Below are 19,299 nucleotides of genomic sequence, written 5' to 3'. Positions count from 1 at the left end.
TGACAGCCAACCTAGGTGGGCCTGTGTGTTCCTTTTGTTCCTGGTCTGCCCTTCCCCCCTCTACAGAGACTCAAGTATCAACTCATCCATCTGTCGTTGCTGAGAACGAGGCTTGAGACAGCATGGGAAAGGGACCCACTCCTGTCTCTCAGAGGATGTACCCAGCAGCTGTCCTCTTTAAGCCTGGTCTCTTCCCATTGTTACCTTTCCATAGTCACTTGACACCTTCCACAATTCAGTCTTCTTTACTCCCAGACAGGGATGGTGCATTCCGGTAGGCTCGCAGCCTAGGACCGGGTGATGTGGTGATGGCATGGGGTACCCTCTGTAGTTATCATCACCCCACCAAGAGGCCTTTCCCCAGCTCCTCTTCCCATGCTCCAAGGGGACAGGAAGATCAGTCCTCATAGGAATGCTCCCTGGACTTCCCAGTTAGAGACAAATCTATTTAAAATATTTGTTTATTTTATTTTATGTGTATGAATGTTTTGCCTGCCTGTATGCATGTATCATGTGCATGCCTGGTGCCTTCAGAGGTCAGAAGAGGGAGTCAGATTCCTGAAACTGGTATTATGGATGGTTGTGAGCTGCTGTGTGAGGGCTGGGACTTGAACCTGGGTCCTCTGCAAAAACAATGTTGTAAACTGGAAAGCCTTTTCTCCAGCCCCTGGAGATGAATCTTACCTCCTCAGTCAACACCCTTACAATGGTCAACTCACTTCATGTTGCATGGGCCATTTCCCAAATACCACAGTGACACAGGCTTCTTCAGGTACCAGGACATCTGAGCATTCATGGTCCATCCATATCCTTTACCTTCACTCTCCCCTTCTATGGAGTGCTCAGGACCTTAGCCTCTATGAGGATCTTCACGGGGTACAGTCACTGGCAGATCACCTTAACCCACTCCTCAGGCTTTCCCTTGCAACCCCGAGCTCGGCATCCCACACAGGCTACATTCTGTACATCTAAACAGAGCCTCAAAATAATTTTAAAACCACTCTGACTCTTCGGTACTAAGGTTTGTTTTAACACCTGCCTCCAGACTAGCCAAGATCAACATCGTAAATTAATTGTGAATGGAATGATACTGAGAACATGTTAAAGACAAGATGAGGTGAACTATTATTACACAGATGTTTAAAAAAAAAAAAAACAAAAATCGAAGAGCCAGGATGTACCAAGCACACAGGCCTCCTCCTGCGACAGACAGAGGTTGGTTCACATGAGGGGGTGGTCACGCATGCCACGCCCACCTCGGCTGGCCCCGCCCTCTCCTCTTTTCCCTGTAACATACCTGCTCTCCTCCCAGTCTTTGGGTTTCTTGGTTTCGTTTGGTTTTATGCAGCGGATGTAGTGGGGTGTGCACTTCATTAGGGTGCTCACGAGGTCATTGGCTTGTTTCTATGGGAAGGATAAGAGCAGTTAGAGTTAAGGAGCTCTCTATGGCGGACCAGCTTCCAAACAAAACCTGCAGAACTCCAGAAACACGGCTAGGAATAAATCGTCAAGGACCTGCTGCTGTGCCTAAGCTAGGTAGGTGTCCAGAAGAGCCTTGAAGTGCGGCCGACTTTTATGATGATTTTTATCACACCTAAGAGTTAGAAAATTGAACACTGAAAACAATTAGGCATTTTTTTTTTTTTTTTTTTTTCCCTCGAGACAGGGTTTCTCTGTGTAGCTTTGCGCCTTTCCTGGAACTCGCTTTGGAGACCAGGCTGGCCTCGAACTCACAGAGATCCGCCTGGCTCTGCCTCCCGAGTGCTGGGATTAAAGGCGTGCGCCACCACCGCCCGGCTTAGGCATTTTTTTTTTTTTTTTTTTTTTTTTGGTTTTTCGAGACAGGGTTTCTCTGTGTAGCTTTGCGCCTTTCCTGGAACTCACTTGGTAGTCCAGGCTGGCCTCGAACTCACAGAGATCCGCCTGGCTCTGCCTCCCGAGTGCTGGGATTAAAGGCGTGCGCCACCACCGCCCGGCGGCTTAGGCATTTTTATATAGATAAACTTAGGTAAATCTTCATGTGATTCTTTTCATCAGGAATAATGCCACTGTCAACAAACTAAGTTCAACTTGTACTGACTTAGGTCACTGTAAATATTCTTCCGTGTTGTGGGGGGCAGCACACGCGCGCCAGGCGTATGTATGTTTTGGTTTTTGAGACAGGGGCTCAGGCATCCTAGGCTATTCTAACTCACTACCTAGTCAAGGATAACCTTAAACTCCCAATTCTCCTGCCTCAGCATCCTAAGTGCTAAAATTACAGCCATGCACGACCATGCCTGGTTCTTGATTTTAAAAAAAAAATGTTTCTTGGTTTGTTTATTTAAAATTATGAGCAGGGATAAACCCTCAAATCTCTTTCTCGCTAGTGTCATCTACGAAGAATCTCTTTATTAAAATGAGGAAGAGGTTGGAGGAGAAATGGCTGCAGTTAGGGGAGTTTGCTACTCTTCCAGAGGACCTGAGTTCAGTTCCTAGTACCTACACTGCTCACAACTGCCTATAACTCCAGCTCCAAGGGATCTGTAGGCACCCAAATACACATAACACACACACACCACCACCACCACAACCAATAATAATAATAAAATTAATGAAATGGTGCAAACTCACAGCTAAACAAAGTGAAATTCATTACAAATATATAATTTCTGAATGTCTCACATGCCATTTCATCCAGCGTCCCCCTCAATTTGTCCCTTGTCAGGGCTCTCTGCACTTTCCTTGTGGGACGGAACTTCATCTCCCCACAGCAAACTGAGTCTGTATAAAACCCTCTATCATTTGTTATGCCCTGGGTACCCAGAGCAGGACTGAGTTCAAGCCGAAGAAGCCACATAAATACAGCTGGAATAGCTTAGGGTGTATTTCACACCATGAGAACTGCACACGTGGAGGAAACAGGAGTGACGTGCACCTCAGCCACCCCACCGCACAGCTGAGCACACCCTGGGGGTCCATGATGCCCCACTTAGGCAAACTCTCCTTCAGAGCCAAGTCAGCATGCAGAGAGGGGTAAAAAAAAAAAAAAAAAACTCTCAAAGAAAACAGTGGGAAGGCCTGCCAGGAAACCAGCGAGCCATTCCCAGTCAGCAGAAGGGCTCTGCTGACAAGAGACAACCCGCTCTCAATTAGGGCTTCTCTGTTTTCATGGACTTGGGAATCTGAAACCCTTAGAAACTGATGGGTAGCGAAGCGGGATGCTCATCAGTGAATGGAGCTCTTGTGTGAGCGTGTAGAAAACAGCATTCTTTGCACTTGCCTGGAATTGAGGACAGAGGTATAGAGGGTGTCTCACCAGAGTGAGGACTCTGACCACAGAGGAAATTGTCTTTTATCTTCTTTGCTGATAAAGTTACATTTGGAAACAAATCTGATGATCTGAGTCTCTCTGAGCAAAGCTTTAAAAGTTTTGTTGATTTATTTTACGTGTGTTGAGTGTTTTGCCTGGAGGCATGTATGTGCGCCATGCACATGACTGGTGCCCATGGAGGTCAGAAGAGGATACTGGATCCCCTGGAGTTATGGATGGTTGTGAGTCACCCAACATGTGGGTGCTGGGATTCAAATCTGGGTCCTCTAGCCAGTGCTCTTAACTGCTGGGCCATCTCTCCAGTCCTAAGCTTTTTTTTTGAAATAGGGTTCCTGGATAGAGCCCTGGCTGTCTTGGAACTTACCATGTAGACTAGGTTAGCCTCAAAATTACAGAGCTCTACCTGCCTCTGCCATCACACTCAGCTCTCCATTCTTAAGTCTCTACATTTCTTCTTCACTTGCAGTTTTTGACGCTAATTTTTATTTATTGCTATTCAGCCCAAAGCAGGTGGCAGCATACTTCCTTTGCACTGTAGCCTAAGGCAAGAACCCAGAGGCCAGTCGAGACACTTCATGTGTCCCCTGACATAGCTCTTTTTATAATAGTCACAGGTCACTGATGCATCACAACAATCCTGTGTGGTCATGACTGCTCCTACTTTTGCTTTTTCAAATGAGAACATCGAGCTTGACAGGAAGAAAGAGTCCTTGGGACAACACAATTTGTTATCAACAAAGGCGAGACTTGGGACCAAGTCCGTGTTTCTGAACCACAATGCTCTTTTGCCTTCCTGTGAGTGATACAGAATAGTACAGTGTGTTGGGAAAGGAATTAACTGGGTGAACTTAGACAAGATAGGCCCTCCAGGTTGTTAACTAATTAATTTTAACAAACAGGAATACACACTAGTTGTCGTTATCCTGAATTTCAATGGCTATGGGTCATTCTTGATGTCCTGTAAGGTGACTATAAAGCAAACAGGATTAGTTCTGACTCCAGCCAAGAGTGCATTGGTTAGATAGAGAGGTATCAGCGTTGTTTAACAGAAGCAGGAGTCAGAATACAAAAACAAGACAGGACAGTGAGGAGAGGCTCGGGGTACTGACCAATTAACCTCATTGGTACTCCTGGCTCTGTTATGTGAAAGGTGGTACAGCATAAGTCTATCTCTGTTTCTAGGCTTCAGTTCCTCCATCTGCAGCCACACACGGGCAGATAAAACTAGAAAGCCTCTGATGTCTTAAAGGCAGGAATGGATGCTGCAGTGTGTGGAGCTGTGGTTGACCATCTCCCAATCACAGCTCCAGGCTCACTCAGGCAATGCCTGGTGTATCCACGCTGGCTCACTAGGAGCTTGAATCTGCTCTATCTAGCATCAAAGCTTTACTCTGATCTCAACACTAGTCTCTTCCAATCACAACATATAACTGAATGAAGCCTCAGAATCAAGCTTTATTAAATGTAATATGGTTTTATTTAAAAGGCTTATTTTTACCAGAAAGGTGGTAACTTTTAAAACTACACACAAATACAAAGGAAAGGAAGCAAACTGCCTTCAAAGGAGAAGTAAGAGGTCTCCATCCCCCACTGATGAGGCATATTCCAGACCACTTGAAAATGAGTCACTGCAACCTTGGGGGATCTGAGCCCTTGGAGCTGAATGTGACAGTCTCATGACTAGAGTTTCTAGCCCAGAGTTTGTCCTTATCCAGGTCCTTCAGGCTAAGGCATGAGTCAGACCTTCATGCAGATGTTAGCATCTAGGCCTCAGGAAAATCACATCTGTTCTCTGCCCTCAGCTCTCTGTCCCAGAGACCCAAATCCAGTCAAGTCTCAGAATGGCTCTTAAGGACATGGTGTTCCTACAACCCAGAGGGCTCGGCCTACCAGCTCAAACCTCATCCTGCACCCGTGGACATGGTAGCATGTGTCTGTGGTGTCCTCTGTTCAGAAGGGCTGATGCATGAGGATGGCTTGAGCCCAAGAGTTTAAAGAATATGACAAGATTTCATCTTTGTTTTTTTGAGATAGTCTCATTTTGTAAGCCAAACTGGCATGGAACTCATGATCCTCCTGCCTCAGTCTCCTAAACACTAGAACATAAGGCAAGTACCACAAACCTGCTGCGGCTGCACCATCCCCTGCCACAATCCTGTGACTCAAACTTGTAATCCTGCCTGCTCCTACTGCCTAAGTGCTGGGATCTTGTCTGTACGCTACCACACTCAGCTTGGTGCAGGTTAGAACTATTTGGCTGTTCTTTCTGATGCTGGGAATCAAATGCACTTGTTGATCCATCCCGATAATCCAGCTGTTCCATTCTAGACACAACAGCAAACAAAAAAACCGCACCACCACCTCATGTCTGACTTCATCCACAAAACCTAAAAGGTCCTTATGGAACAGTGTCGTTTACTGAAGCCAGTGTTTCTGTCCCCAGGAGGGTTATCAAGCCCTGGCGTCTGTGACACTGGTGTCAGTCAGGAAGGCATAGGCTGAGGGCATCATGGAATGAATACAGAGTGAAGGAGGGTGAGTGGAAGCCTAGGGCAGGGAGTGAATGAGTGCACAAAAACCACACAGCAGCAAGTAGAGATGAGGGCATGGGCATGATAGAGGGAACACGCTGGTAGGCAAGAACGTAAGAGCAGCCACTGGGCATTTTTGCAGGGTAGGATGTAGGCACTGTAGGTGGATGGCTGGATTTAACCATCAAGGCCGCACCTGGGCTTAGTGCTACACTCCCCACCTTGCAGATAAGCAAGAGGTGCTGAGAACTTCTAAATTAATTAGTTAGGTACTTCTCCATGTATATGTGCCTGTGTGGGTTTCTGTGTACTGTGTGTGTGTGTGCAGGAGCCAACAGAAGCCAGAAGAGGGGCCTCAGATCCCCTGGAACTGGAGTTGCAGATGGTTATGAGCTGCAGTGTTGGGATTTGAACCTGGGTCTTGTGTAAGAGCAGCAAATGCTTTCAACCACTGGGTCATCTCTCCTGTCTCAGATGCTAAGAACTTTAATTATAGGTTGATAATAACTTAGATAGTAAAAGTCACAGGCGACTGAACCCCAAATGTCAAACACCAATCACATGAGCTCTTTGATTATAAAACTAGAGACATATTTAACTGGTATGATTTAGTATATATACAAACACACACACACACACACACACACACACACACACACACACACACACACACGAGTCGTATGTATAGATGAACATTTCTTTTCTTTCTTTCTTTCTTTTTTTTTTTTTTTTTTTTGAGACAGGGTCTCATATAGCCCAGACCTGCTTTGAATTTACTATATAGCCAGGAGATGACCTTGATCTTCTGACAGTCCTGCATCTGCCTCTCCAGGGCTGGCATTATAGACATGCACCACCATGCCTAGTTTTCTGGACTGATGGGGTGGATCCAAAGGATAGGAATTGTAGATAAGCCCTCTTCCAACTAAGCCATGACCATCTCCAGCTCTAAAAAACATTCTGAACTGGTATTATCTTGAGAAAGTTCAGCAAATAGTTGTCCAAGTTACAGGATAAAGTGTCCTCGATTCACACTCTTCACCATCCATGGTATTTCAGAGTTGCTACCACCATTCGGCCAGATGTGTCTGCCCTTTACAGCAAGGAGGAGCCTCTAAGACCCAGGGAGGAGAGATGTGTAAAATGCCCCTAAAGATGAACTGGGGTTTCTGGCAAGTTTCATTCTTGGCATGCCTGAGCGCTTGGCCTGGAAAAGCACCATCAATATCCAGAACATGATTCCGAACCACAAAACTCCTGATAGTTTAACATAAATCTTTCCAGATTCTCTTTAAAGCCGTTTCCTCTTTAAAAGAACTGATTATTATGTGCTGGCCATTAAGTCATGAGGTACTTAATATCCAACTGGGGTCCAGGGTGGCCAAGTCAAATTCAGCTATATCCTGTGACTTCTGGCAAGGAGCCTAACTTCTGGGCATTTCTGTGACCATAGCCCTACACTAACCTGGCCTTACCGCCCTAGGGCACAGTCCCTGACTGCTGGAGAACTCCAGCTCTTCTAGGATCCAAACACTTCCCAGAATAGAACCAACCTTTATTTTGCTTCCTGCGGTCGTTGGGCGGCCTTTCTTGTCAGCTTGCAGGTTTTCAGGAAATAAAGATTTTATAAAAGGCCTAGAAAATGAGAAAGAGGATGGATCAGCAATCTCTCAGTTCTGTGGGGGCTGGATGTGCTGTCCAGAAGCATCTAAGGCTGGCCACAGAAAAGCCATGTGACTTACAGTACAAGCCTGCAGGATGTCGCTTGGCCAAATGAACACCAGACAGGAAACACAAAAGAAAGAACTGTAAGACAAAGCACGTCAGTCCCAAACAGAGACATAAGTGTGGAACACCCCGGCCTCTGGAACCGAGGGCCATCTTGAGGATAGCACAGCCAAGGGGGAGGGAAGACAGGATGTGTTTGTGAAGACAAGTTGGCTAGACTGGAGCCCTATGGATGGTGGAAGCTGGGAGCATTGGAGGTTTATGCCACTCTGCTTGTGAGAACCTGTTTCTGAATCTGATGACGGTTGAGTGTCCCACCTGGATAATTCTTCGATGGGGCTTAAGGGACAGTGTCCTACACATCTTAGGATCTTTGCTTGCTTGCTTGTTTGTTTTTGAGGCACGGTTTTCTGCAGGCCAGGCTGACCTTGAACTCCCCATGTAGCCCAGGCTGACCCTGAATTTCTAGTCCTCCTGTTTCTGTTCCCCGAGTGTGTTGTGGGATATTTGTACACTGTGAAGAGGTATTGCTGTGATGGGTGTAATAAAAAAAAAAAAAAAAGCTGAACGGCTAGGCAGGAGAGATAGGCAGGATTCCCAGGCAGAGAGAAGCGGATAATCGAGACTCACAGGAGACGTCATGGAGACACAGAATAAGTGGGACCACAGAATGGGAGAGAGGTGAAGGCCACGTGGTAGAGTGTAGATTAATTTTTTTTAAAAATGGGTTAATTTAAGTTATAAGAGCTAGTGAGACAAGCCTAAGCTAAGGTTGAGCTTTCATAATTAGTAATAAGTCTCCACGTCATTATTTGGGAGCTGCTGGCCCAAAGAAAAGTCCACTTACACATGTGTGCTTTGCCCCTATGCCAGGTCTTACGAGGGGCTAGGGAACAAACCCAGGGGGCTGTGTATGCTAGGCAAGCACTGTACCAACCGAGCCATATCCCCGGCCCTGTAACGCAGGACATTTAGTAGCATGAGTTGCTTCTGCTTGCTAGAGGCTGGCAAGCAACACAGCCTTTGAGCAGGAGCAGTTTCAGGTGCTGCAGTTTCCAGTCCCTGAGGCTTTGTCTGCAGAATATATCCCCTCACTAACTTTAACCGAGCACCCAGCAGGCACACAGGGCAGAGGCACGTCTAGTGACTTTGACGCGCCTGGTGTCTGAACCCTAGCTCAATAAATATCTTCTAACTGGCTCGGTGAAGGAAGTGGCCCACATAAGTTGACTACTGGATATGCCAACCCAAACTCATTCCCCGCTGAGCGACTTTTTGGTCTTTAGAAATTTCCAGGAAGTTTCCCCAGCCGTCTACTTCTAACCTGGCCAGACATAACCACAGATTTTTACAGCAATCACATTACAAAATAATATGCTGTATCTAGATGACAGGAGTTTATGCGGGCTCATCAATCTCTCTTGAACTTGGCAGGAGTTTTAATAATTAAAAACCATCTCTGAAAGCGGCTGCCACGAAACCCACAAGGTAGGACTTGCAGCCTCCCTGACCTTCTCAGAGGACAGCACCTTGAGGTTATGCATTTGGAATGAAAAGAAATGTGGCATCTCAAAAGTGAGTGTGAAGAAGCTGTGGCAAGGGATGGTGATGGAGCACCGGGGTGGGGGAGGATGGTGGTGGAGCACCCGCATGGGGGAGGATGGTAGTGGAGCACCTGCATGGGGGAGCATGGTGGTGGAGCACCGTTGTGGGGGAGGATGGTGGTGGAGCACCGTTGTGGGGGAGGATGGTGGTGGAGCACCATCGTGGGGGAGGATGGTGGGGTTTGGGGGGAGACATTTAAATGAAGCAAGACTAGCCCCTCACTGGGGCTAGGAAAGAAAGCCTGTCTTGCTTTCGCTGCAGTTATCAGAAAGCTGCTCCAAGTGTTGCTGCTCCTTAAGGTAGCTATCCTGACTGGGGATGCAGTGCGGTCAGGAGCCTCTTGCCTAGCATGCAGGAAGTCCCAGAGTCAATCCAAGCATCACATACAGGAGTGTACAATCCCAGCCCTCGGGAGTGAAGGCAGGAGAATCAGGATTTCAAGGCCAGCCTGGCGGACACCACCTCAAAAATAAACAAATAACGAATGTTTGCATATATCCCCCTGTAGAGGCGCCTCCTAGGCTTGGTTTTCTTTCCTTTGTTCTTTTTTTTAAATTTTATTTCCATCCACCTTTTCATTTTGCTCAAGTGTCTTGCAGACTAGCTTATGATCACTGGTTCCAGCCCATTCAGTGGCTGAGCAATGGGAGCTGCAGCCCAGTCCTCAGTGGTCCACAGGGAACTGTTGGACAGGCACAGAGGGCACCTGCACACCTCAGACCAGTGACTCAGGAGCTGGAAAGGTCCATTCACCCTGCAATTCCTCCTTGGCCAAATCTTTTTCAGCCTTCTCCATCTTCTCATGGCCTCTGTAGAAGAAGAGCTCGAGCATTGACCTCCAATGGGCACTCATGGGAGATGGTGCTACACACACTCAGACCTTCCCAAGTCAGCATCTCATCAGACCCCCTGGATGAGCTCCCTGTTGCTGCACAGGATGGCAATGCCCCCACAGTACGGAAGAGAATCTGGATTAGGCAGAGCGATGGTAGGCAGGTTGACATAAGAAGCCTTTGTGAGGGGTTGAAGGCCATCAGAAGCCACTGCTCCCTGAAGGTTTCTTGGATCTAGTTTGTGAATGTTCTAGGTATGAAGCAGCCAGCAACCGGAGTGGTTCCAGTGGCAGCCAGATGTCAGGACGGCTCATTGGCCAGTGTTCCCGGAGATGATGCTGACCTTGGCGGTGTTCTCAAGGGCAACAAAGGCTCGAGCTGCCCCCAGTAGCTTCTCCCAGGTCCTCTTCAGGCTCTTGACGCAGAGGCCATCACTGTTCCTTTTGTAGCTGTGCTGTTCCATCTGGAGATCAAGGGTGGCACCACCTAAGTATGTTCCTGTGGCAAGGAATGTGAGGACATTCTTTTCCTACATTTGCAGGACGCCAATGGCTCCAGACATAGGAATCAAGAACAAAGCCACAGGGATCCCGCCATCGACAGAAGGGGAAAATTCCTCCTGGACTTCTCCGTCTCCAATGGCTTCAGCAATTCAGCAATTCAGGCAATTAGCCACCTTTAAAAATGGAGTGACCATGGAAAATCCTTTTGGCATTGTCCCCAGGGCAAAGTATCATAGAGGTAAATTGTTCAACTCCTCCTGGTCAGAAATAGGTATTCCAGGCTGGTGCCAATATGGCCACTTCTCCCTCCTAACAGTGTTGAAGATGATGGAGCCAGACATACAGATGGCACTTGGGGGAAGGAAACATTAGGGACAGAAGGGAGAGACAAAGACTAGAAGGAGAAAAGCCCTTTTGAGAAAACAAGTAGTCAAGTTAAAAACCAGACTCAACAGTTCCAAAGGAGCCAGATGCTAAGTGCTCCAGTATCACTCTGGCTTGCATGCCGAAACAATACCATCACTGGTTTGTGAAAACATGGGGCTGGAGAGGTGGAGAGCACTGGCTGCTCTTCTGGAGGACCTAGGGTCAATTCCTAGCCCCCGCATGGCGGTTCACAAATCATCTGTAACTCTAGTTCCAGGGGATCTGATTTCTCTTCTGTCCTCTGTGTGTACCAGGCACATACATAGTACACAGACATATAAACAGGCAAAACACTCATACATATTAAAAACAACAACAACAACAACAAACCAAAGTGTACTGCATGCCAGATAAAGCAGACACTTACAGCTCACTGCTCTGCATGAGTTCAATCAGGTCCATGAAAAGCACGTCCCGGTTCCTTTCACAGAAGCCATCCATGTCATAGGAAACCTGGCCAAGAATGGAAAGAAATCAAATTCCATCCTCGACATTTCTTTGGCTAAAAACACCCTTAAGTGGGTATGGCTAGCTTCATCAGAAGGTGGACCTTTCTAGCTGTGGCCTTTGAGGTTTCACACTTTATGCTGCTGTCACAGAAAGTTTATCCGCTGGCTTAGCTGACCACGACCTAATGGGGGTGATGAAGATCTGGCTCCCCAGGTGATCTGTGAGTGAGACTACAGCTCTCTAGAACACATGTCCACTTGTCTGTATCCCTAAGCATGTCTGAGCAGTACATGAAGTTATTTTTCCTAAGTTCTGACTAAGCGAAGCCCTCATGCTCGCTCATCAAGTATGTCAACTAAAACTTGGTCATTGTTCTTAGAAGCAACATCAAAGCTGTGCCCATCTGCCCTGGCCTCGATGCTCAGGGACAGTGGTTAACAAGAGACTAGCTGGGAGGAAAGATTATATCTGTGGATTTCCAGAGGACCAGGAAGTATCCAAGAGCCGTGACCCGAACTTCTATTAGGACCCTACACGGTTGTGGACCCTGTAGGCACCTAGTTACTCACTTTGTAAGGGAAAACACTGAAGTTAGTCCCAGTACCCATGGGAAAGCAAAGGGATACAAGTTTGTGATTGCAACTGTCAAGACAAAAAAACTATTGCTTCAGCAGCTGCAATATACACCAGGGAGATTGGTGCTTTAAAAATAAGCAGCCCTGGAGATGGTGCTTTGTTTTAACTCTTCAGATTCTTTCAAGGTCCTATTTGTTGGATGAATAAATGACATGGATCTCTATTGGTTCATGAGAACAAATTCCACCCGTAAAAGCTCAAAACGGGGAGTCTTTAGAATGGATGAGTCTGGCCCACTGAACTCTGGTCTCGGGCCTTACCTTCCCAGCATAGTGGTGAATGATGAAGCCTTGGTTCCAGCTGTTGAAGTGCTCATGGCTCCCGATCTGCATCTGGAGCTTCTGCAGCAGTGTCTGGTCGGCGCCCTCCCCCACAGCATGCATGGTGGCACACACGTCATCCAGGATGCTCATAATTCCGGGAGGGTTCTGGTGAGACCGAGAAGGCAAGGCCCGGGTCACTGACCCCTCCAAATACACAACACCTATGGGGTCCTTCTTAAGCCAGGAGACTGCTCCCAAGACCCAGATGCCATCTTGATCATCAGCCACTCCTTCCAGGAAAGATGCACTTAACGTTCCCAAAAGAGGTTTTAGCCTTCAGATCTAAAGATGAAGGAAACTCATTTCCAAGAAGATAGCCAGCTCCCTAGACAGCTTCACTTTTGTTTATTTCTTTATTTTTGTGTGTATATGTGTGTATACACGTTCCTGTGTATGTGGGTGCATGGTGGGGCTGGAAGGTGTCATCCTTTTTATGGCTCCTCCGTTGCTATGTCACACAACCACGAGCTATCTTCTAGAATTCAGGAACAACTTCCATTTGTAACTTGGTAGTTTGCACACACTCTTATTTACTGTGGTAATAAAAGCCCGTTATTTTATTTCACGCTACACATTTACACATTACTAACGTTAATGTTAACATTCCGTGCAAGAGTGATTTCCTTGTCAGTTGAAAAGAAACTGACACACCTCACTGAAGGGTAGACCAGTGGAGGGGACCACAGGCTGGTACTTACGACTTTGCTCTCTATGAGGTCACACACAATTTTATTATTGAAGTATTCAATGGGCGTCCATCTTATTCCCTCCTGAACGTATTCTTCCTGGATGACAGAAATTAGAAGTTTGCATAAACCACCATGAAAGAGAGAACCTGCATCCCTTTACATACACTAAGAACTTCCCCATCACTAAGAGGTGACAGGAAAGGAACATCTCATAACTTAAAAGTTTTTATGTTTTGTCCAAGTCATAAAAATTGATAGCATACAACTGTTTGTTTGTTGTTGTTTGATGTCCCAGGCTGGTCTTGAACTCATTGTATATCCAAGGATGACCTTGAACTCAGGATTCTCCTGAATCCATGTGGAGGTTTGAATGAGATTGGTCCTCAAAGACTTGTATACTTGAATACTTGGTCCCCAGGTGGTGGGACTGTTTGGGAAGGATTAGGAGGTATGGCTTTGTTGGAGGAGGTGTGTCACTGGGGGTGGGCTTTGAGGCCGCGAAAGACTCCTGCCATTCCCAGTGTGCTCTCTGCCTTCTACTGTGATTTGAGATGGGAGCTCAGGCCATTCAGCTGTTCAGGCCGCCACCCCTTTACTCTGCCATCGTGGACTGCAAACCTCTGGGACTGTAAGAACAACTAAATCCTTTCTTTGCTAAGTTGTCTTGGCCATGTTTTATCACAACAATAAAAGAAGTGGGCCAGATCTTTCTTCTTCTCGAACTTTGTATGTGATGGGCAGTCTGGGGACTCCACTTTCATCTGTTCTGTTTATTCAGCCCTCCTTCTGTTAGTGATTTCAGTCAGTCTCACGAGGGACTCTCCAGGTAGATGCACGGTAGATGCACAGAAGGCCCGCTTACATCCACTTCATGCACTGGAGTCCCGACCCTTCTAATTTTGTCCTTCAGTAACAATCTCACCATTGTCCAATTCTTCAAGATACAAAGCCAGGGATCTGGAGAGATGGCTCAGAGGTTAAGAACAGTGGCCACTCTTGCCGAGGATCCAGGTTCAATTCTAAGCACCCATATAGTAGCTCACAAACTCCAGTTCTTGAAGATCTGATGCCCTCTCCTGGCCTCCATGGTCACCAGGAACACACATAGTGCATAGATATACACACAGGCAAAATACCCATACACATAAATATAAAAATTTAAAAGAGGATACAAGCTAAGAATCATTCTGGGTGACTCTTAGCTAATTACTAATTATTTTAAACAAACTCTGTATGTCAGATTTGACAGAATACGTACTGGATCTCCCCTCTACAGTTACCATTGTTTTCTGAGTTTCTCTATGTTGGTCTTGAATTTATTAAGCCTCATAAAGAACCGCTGTGAGCCAGACCCTACCCACTTCCTTCCGTCTTACTTGTTACCAGCCTCTCCTTTGGCTGCCTTACTCTAGCCACTTTCAGTGCTGGACAGCTAACTTTCCAATATATGGTCCCTAAACGGCTTCTGACATGTGTAGCTTCCCCTCAGACTGCATGTGTACCCAGAACCCCAGGATTCAAGGTTTAAAGATAAGGTCTTCATAGATAATAGTTAATAAAGGCTCTCATGATTACATCACTCTGGACTTGCGTCTTAATGGGAGAAGGGAGAGAGGCTAGGGCATGGAGCACCAGAAGGCAAGGGGGAGAGAGAGTAGAGTTAGACCACCACAGGCACAGGAGGCCAAGAGCCACCAGGATGTGGCACAGAAAGAATCTTAGGGTTTTCAGGGGTCTCCCTCTAGCCTTTGGAGGGGCTGCAAGGCTAGTTTTTAACCTCGTGGTACCTGACTGTAAGAAAAGAAATTTCTGCTACCTCAAACTCCCTGTTTTGATTTACGACAGTGATTCTGGAAAGCAAAAACAACATGGCGCCGGGCGGTGGTGGCGCACGCCTTTAATCCCAGCACTCGGGAGGCAGAGCCAGGCGGATCTCTGTGAGTTCGAGGCCAGCCTGGACTACCAAGTGAGTTCCAGGAAAGGCGCAAAGCTACACAGAGAAACCCTGTCTCGAAAAACCAAAAAAAAAAAAAAAACCAAAAAAAAAAACATGGCACTAAGAATTTCGGAGAGCCTCCACTGCACCTTTAGAACAGACCGTAAGCAAGACATAGTTCAAAGATGAATTCAAATGTGAGCGTTGTTAAAAATATGTATAGTTTACGGGGAAGACTGGGGGTGCCGGCCATCCGGGAAAACAGTGTTTCCCAGACAATGGAGGTCAGAGCAAGGGTTCCCATTTCACTTTGGTCCGTGGGACAGAGAGTAGCAGAAAGAGCCCACTGTCAGGCTAGCCTCCTAGCTTCACTTACTGACAGAGAAAAACAGGCAGCAGATGGTATTTGCATTTCAAAGACTGAAATACTGCAAAGGCATATGGCTTTCCTGCTGACTTTAGTAGGTACATTTCCTAATACTGGACAGAAACCCAAATCAGTCATCAAAAGAGAGATCTACATCTTCGAAGCAAAGAAGACAGAGAGGAGGGTGAAGGAAGAGGGGCCACTTACCTGTTCTGCCTTTAAGGTCAGCTCAATAAAAATCTGCTGTAATTTCTCATTAACGAAATTGATGCAGAACTGTTCAAAGCCATTTTTCTGGGGGGAAAGAAAACAAACAAAAAGATGGTCTTTTCCTGCACTCATTTCACAAAATCATTTAAAAGTCATTTCTTGGTGGTGCACTAAAATGTCTGTGGGAAAGAGCTGCCTCAGAAACTCTGGCTGCGTCAATGGAGGAAGCACGGTTTATATTTAGGAGACACTAATTTGGTAAAGGTACATGAAGAACTCACAGAGCAAAGAGGAGATGGAGCCGGCTTCTTCTTCATTGCCTAGAATTATTCTTGTTGGCCAGAGGAAACATCACCCTCCCCCTCCGAGCTCTGATGATTCAAACTGGCCTTACCCAGAATCCAATTTTTTTCCTCCCTCCTTCCCTCCCTCTCTCTCTCCCTCCCTCTCTCCTTCCCTCCCTCCCTTCCTTCCTTCCTTCTCTCCCATTTACCACTTTTATTTGTGTGTGTGTGTGTGTGTGTGTGTGTGTGTGTGTGTGTGTGTGTGTGTGTGCTCATGGGCATTCCCAAAGAGGCCCAGCAGAGGGCATCAGATCCCCTGGAGCTAGAGTCACAGTGGTTGTGAGCTGACTGGGGTGGGTGTAAGAAACTGCATCCAGGGCCTTTTGAAGAGCAGCAAGGGCTTCTAACCACTGAGCCATCTCTTTAGCTCCCTCTCTCTTTTTCTTTCTTGCTTCCCCACCTCCCTCTTTTCTTTCATTCTTCTTGTGTGTCTGTGTGCTCACGGGTGTGTATGCAGGAGCCCTCACTGTGAATACAGTTGACAGAGGGATATGGAGTGACAGCTCTCTGCCTTAATCCCCTAAGACAGTCTCCTACTAAACCTAGAGCTGGGCTGGCGGCCAGCAAGCCCCACTGAGCCCTGTCTCTACCTCCCACAGCATCGCGATTACAGGTGGATGCAGCTATTTTTACCTGAGTGCTGGGAATCTGAACTGAGGTCCTCATGCCTGCATGGCAGTAAGTACTCATACCCACTGAGTCATTTCCCCAGCCTTCCTTACCTGAAATATTTCAAAGCCATAGATGTCTAGGACGCCAATGTTGTATTCCTCATGGTCCTTCTCCATGGCTTTATTGATGGACTAGGAGAAAACAAACACAGCACAAATAACTCTTTTCCTCCTTATTGAACAGACGTAGTGGTAGAGCGGGGGCAGGGGGATGATGGGGATGGTGGGGGTGGTGGTGGTAGAGGCAGGGGAGGCGGGGTGCACTACACAGCAATCACACTGACTCCTGGAAACAGGTCAGCTTGAAGATGGGGTTTATGCTTTAAAAAGGTCTCAGGAGGATTCAAACAACAACTGTAGTGCGTGTGTGTGTGTGTGTGTGTGTGTGTGTGTGTGTGTGTATGTGTGGTGTTTGTATAGTGACACAGTCCGGAGACCTGGAAGAAGCTATCGTCTTGGGTGATATAAGTAAGATGCTACCCTGAATGAAGCTGCAAGCTTGCAAAACCTGCAACTGCCAGTCAGATGTCCTCAACTCAGCGGCCACTTAACCCTAACAGGACACAATGAGTCACTGATGCCGAAGATAAAGTGGTCCTAGTTCTCAGGAGCATATGCAGCGGGTGAACAATCTACAGATAATATCGACTATTATTAGTGTACGTGTGTGCACATTCAAGTGTGTACATACACATATGTATGGAGGCCAGTCGTCTGTGTCAGGTGTCTTCTTCAATTGTTCTCTCCATTATATTATTATTATTATTATTATTATTATTATTATTATTATTATTATTATTTGGGGGTATGTGTAGTATGTATGTGAGTGCATGTGCCCAAAGTGTCTTCTTCTATTGCTGTCTACTTTAGTTTTTGCAGAGAAGTTCTCTCCATGAGCCTGCAGCTTAATGTTTCAGCTACAATAGCTGGTCAGTGAGCTCCTGGGGTTTGCCTGTCTCTGCTCCCCAACACTGGGGTTACAGGCATGAGCAGCCATGCCTGGTTTTTTTTTGTGGGTTGAGGGGATCTGAACTCAGGTCTTCTTGCTTTCACAGCAATGCTCTTAACCACTGAGCTATCTGCTCAGCCCCTGCGCCTTAGCTTTTGAGGCAGAGTCTCTCACTGGATGCTTCATCGAGAATGCCCTACCAGCTCATCATGACTCTCACAGTGGCCGTCAGACCATCATGCCCCCATTTTCCAGATGCATGCCCAGGATCATGCTGGACAAGAAGCAAGGCTTAGATTTTAAACTGAAGCCACACAATGCCTCAGTCTGTGTTCTAGGTCACTGAGAGAAGAGATCACACGATCCAACGGAAGAGACGCAAAACCAACAGGACAGGTGCATCTTGGGGTGCGGGTGGAGGAGAGGAGGCAGATAACAAAGGGAAATAAAAAATCATTCCTGGAGTTGGTGAATGCTGTGTTTCGGTGTACATGAGGTGTTTCCTGGGCAAAGAAAATGACAGGCTCTGATGAGCTAGTGAGTAAAGACATACAGCACAGCAGACAGACAGACAGCACAGCCTAGTTAATGTCGGGTCACACTAGTGTCAATTACATGGCAATCACCGCATTGCCGCATACCCTGAACTGACACAAAGCTGGGGGTCCTAGCCCTCCCCCCCACCTCACCCCCCCACCGTCTGCATCCTCTCGCCCCTCCGCTTTGATCATCGACCAGCATTCCTGCCTGGACTCCCTTCTCAGTAATCGAGGGGCCTGGATAACACCTGACCCTGAACTTCCCACAGATCCGAACCCCCCAAATAATCACAAGCAGCATGGGGAGCAGGGCCCTGACCTGTCCAGCTCTCCCACCCTGCCTGAGCTCTGTGGGTGGTGCAGCTGGGCTTGGGCACAGACTCCTGGGACCCAATGGTTGCTGTTCCTGGCTGGGATCTGCCTTGGGTTTCCTGTTTGAACACAGAGAAATAAAAAAGCAGAACAGCCAGGAATCTAGGTCCCCTAGAATAGCCACACAGGAGTTAAGAGAGCTCCAGCCAGGTTCCTAACCTCTCAGTTCCTTGTTCCATTTATGTAGAAAACCAACACAATACCTAGGCTTTGGTGTTGTTGGAGAAATTAAATGATATCCTTTTCCCCCTGAAATACTAAAGTAGTTTCTGGAACAGAGTACAGACTCTATCTTATTCTAACATTAAAGGCATCATTGGTTAACCCAGATTTACACTGCTGGCCAGAGACAGAGCCAGCAAGATGGCATGGTGGATAAAGGTGCTTGCTGCCAAGCCTGATGACCTGAGTTCAATCCCTGTGTCCCACACAGTGGAAGGAGAGAACCGACTCCTGCAAGCTAGCTCCTGATCACCACATGTGTGCTATGGCATACTTTTTTGAATGCACACACACATGCATACACACATACACACACACACACACACACACACACACACACACACACACACACACACACACACCGCTAACTAAAAATAAGTTTAAAAAATCGTAAGTAGGGCTGGAGAGATGGCTCAGAGGTTAAGAGCACTGACTGCTCTTCCAGGGGTCCTGAGTTCAATTCCCAGCAACCACATGGTGGCTCACAAACATCTGTAATGAGATCTGGTGTCCTCTTCTGACATTCAGGCAAAACGCTGTATACATGATAAATAAATAATCTTTAAAAAACCCATAAGTAGCTGGGTAGTGGTGGTGCATGCTTTTACACTTGATCTTAGCCAAAAGGCCGAGAAGCGATGGTGCATGCTTT

General features: G+C 46.9%; 1 protein-coding gene across 1 annotated transcript in view; it reads right to left on the bottom strand.

The window, feature by feature from the left end:
* Myo1e (myosin IE) overlaps positions 1-19,299 on the bottom strand; it is a 205,140-nt gene that overhangs the window by 49,288 nt on the left and 136,553 nt on the right. Inside the window, exons 11-17 of the mRNA XM_052713547.1 lie at positions 16,617-16,697; positions 15,548-15,634; positions 13,047-13,133; positions 12,286-12,453; positions 11,307-11,392; positions 7,398-7,479; positions 1,298-1,404 (exon numbers count right to left, since the gene is read on the bottom strand). Coding sequence (XP_052569507.1) covers positions 1,298-1,404; positions 7,398-7,479; positions 11,307-11,392; positions 12,286-12,453; positions 13,047-13,133; positions 15,548-15,634; positions 16,617-16,697 — 698 coding nt within the window. The remainder of the gene's footprint in view (positions 1-1,297; positions 1,405-7,397; positions 7,480-11,306; positions 11,393-12,285; positions 12,454-13,046; positions 13,134-15,547; positions 15,635-16,616; positions 16,698-19,299) is intronic.

This window comes from Peromyscus californicus, unplaced genomic scaffold, assembly GCF_007827085.1.
Source record: "Peromyscus californicus insignis strain IS unplaced genomic scaffold, ASM782708v3 Scaffold_11__1_contigs__length_118956290, whole genome shotgun sequence".
Lineage (NCBI taxonomy): Eukaryota > Metazoa > Chordata > Mammalia > Rodentia > Cricetidae > Peromyscus > Peromyscus californicus.
This window is presented reverse-complemented; position numbering and strand designations above follow the sequence as displayed.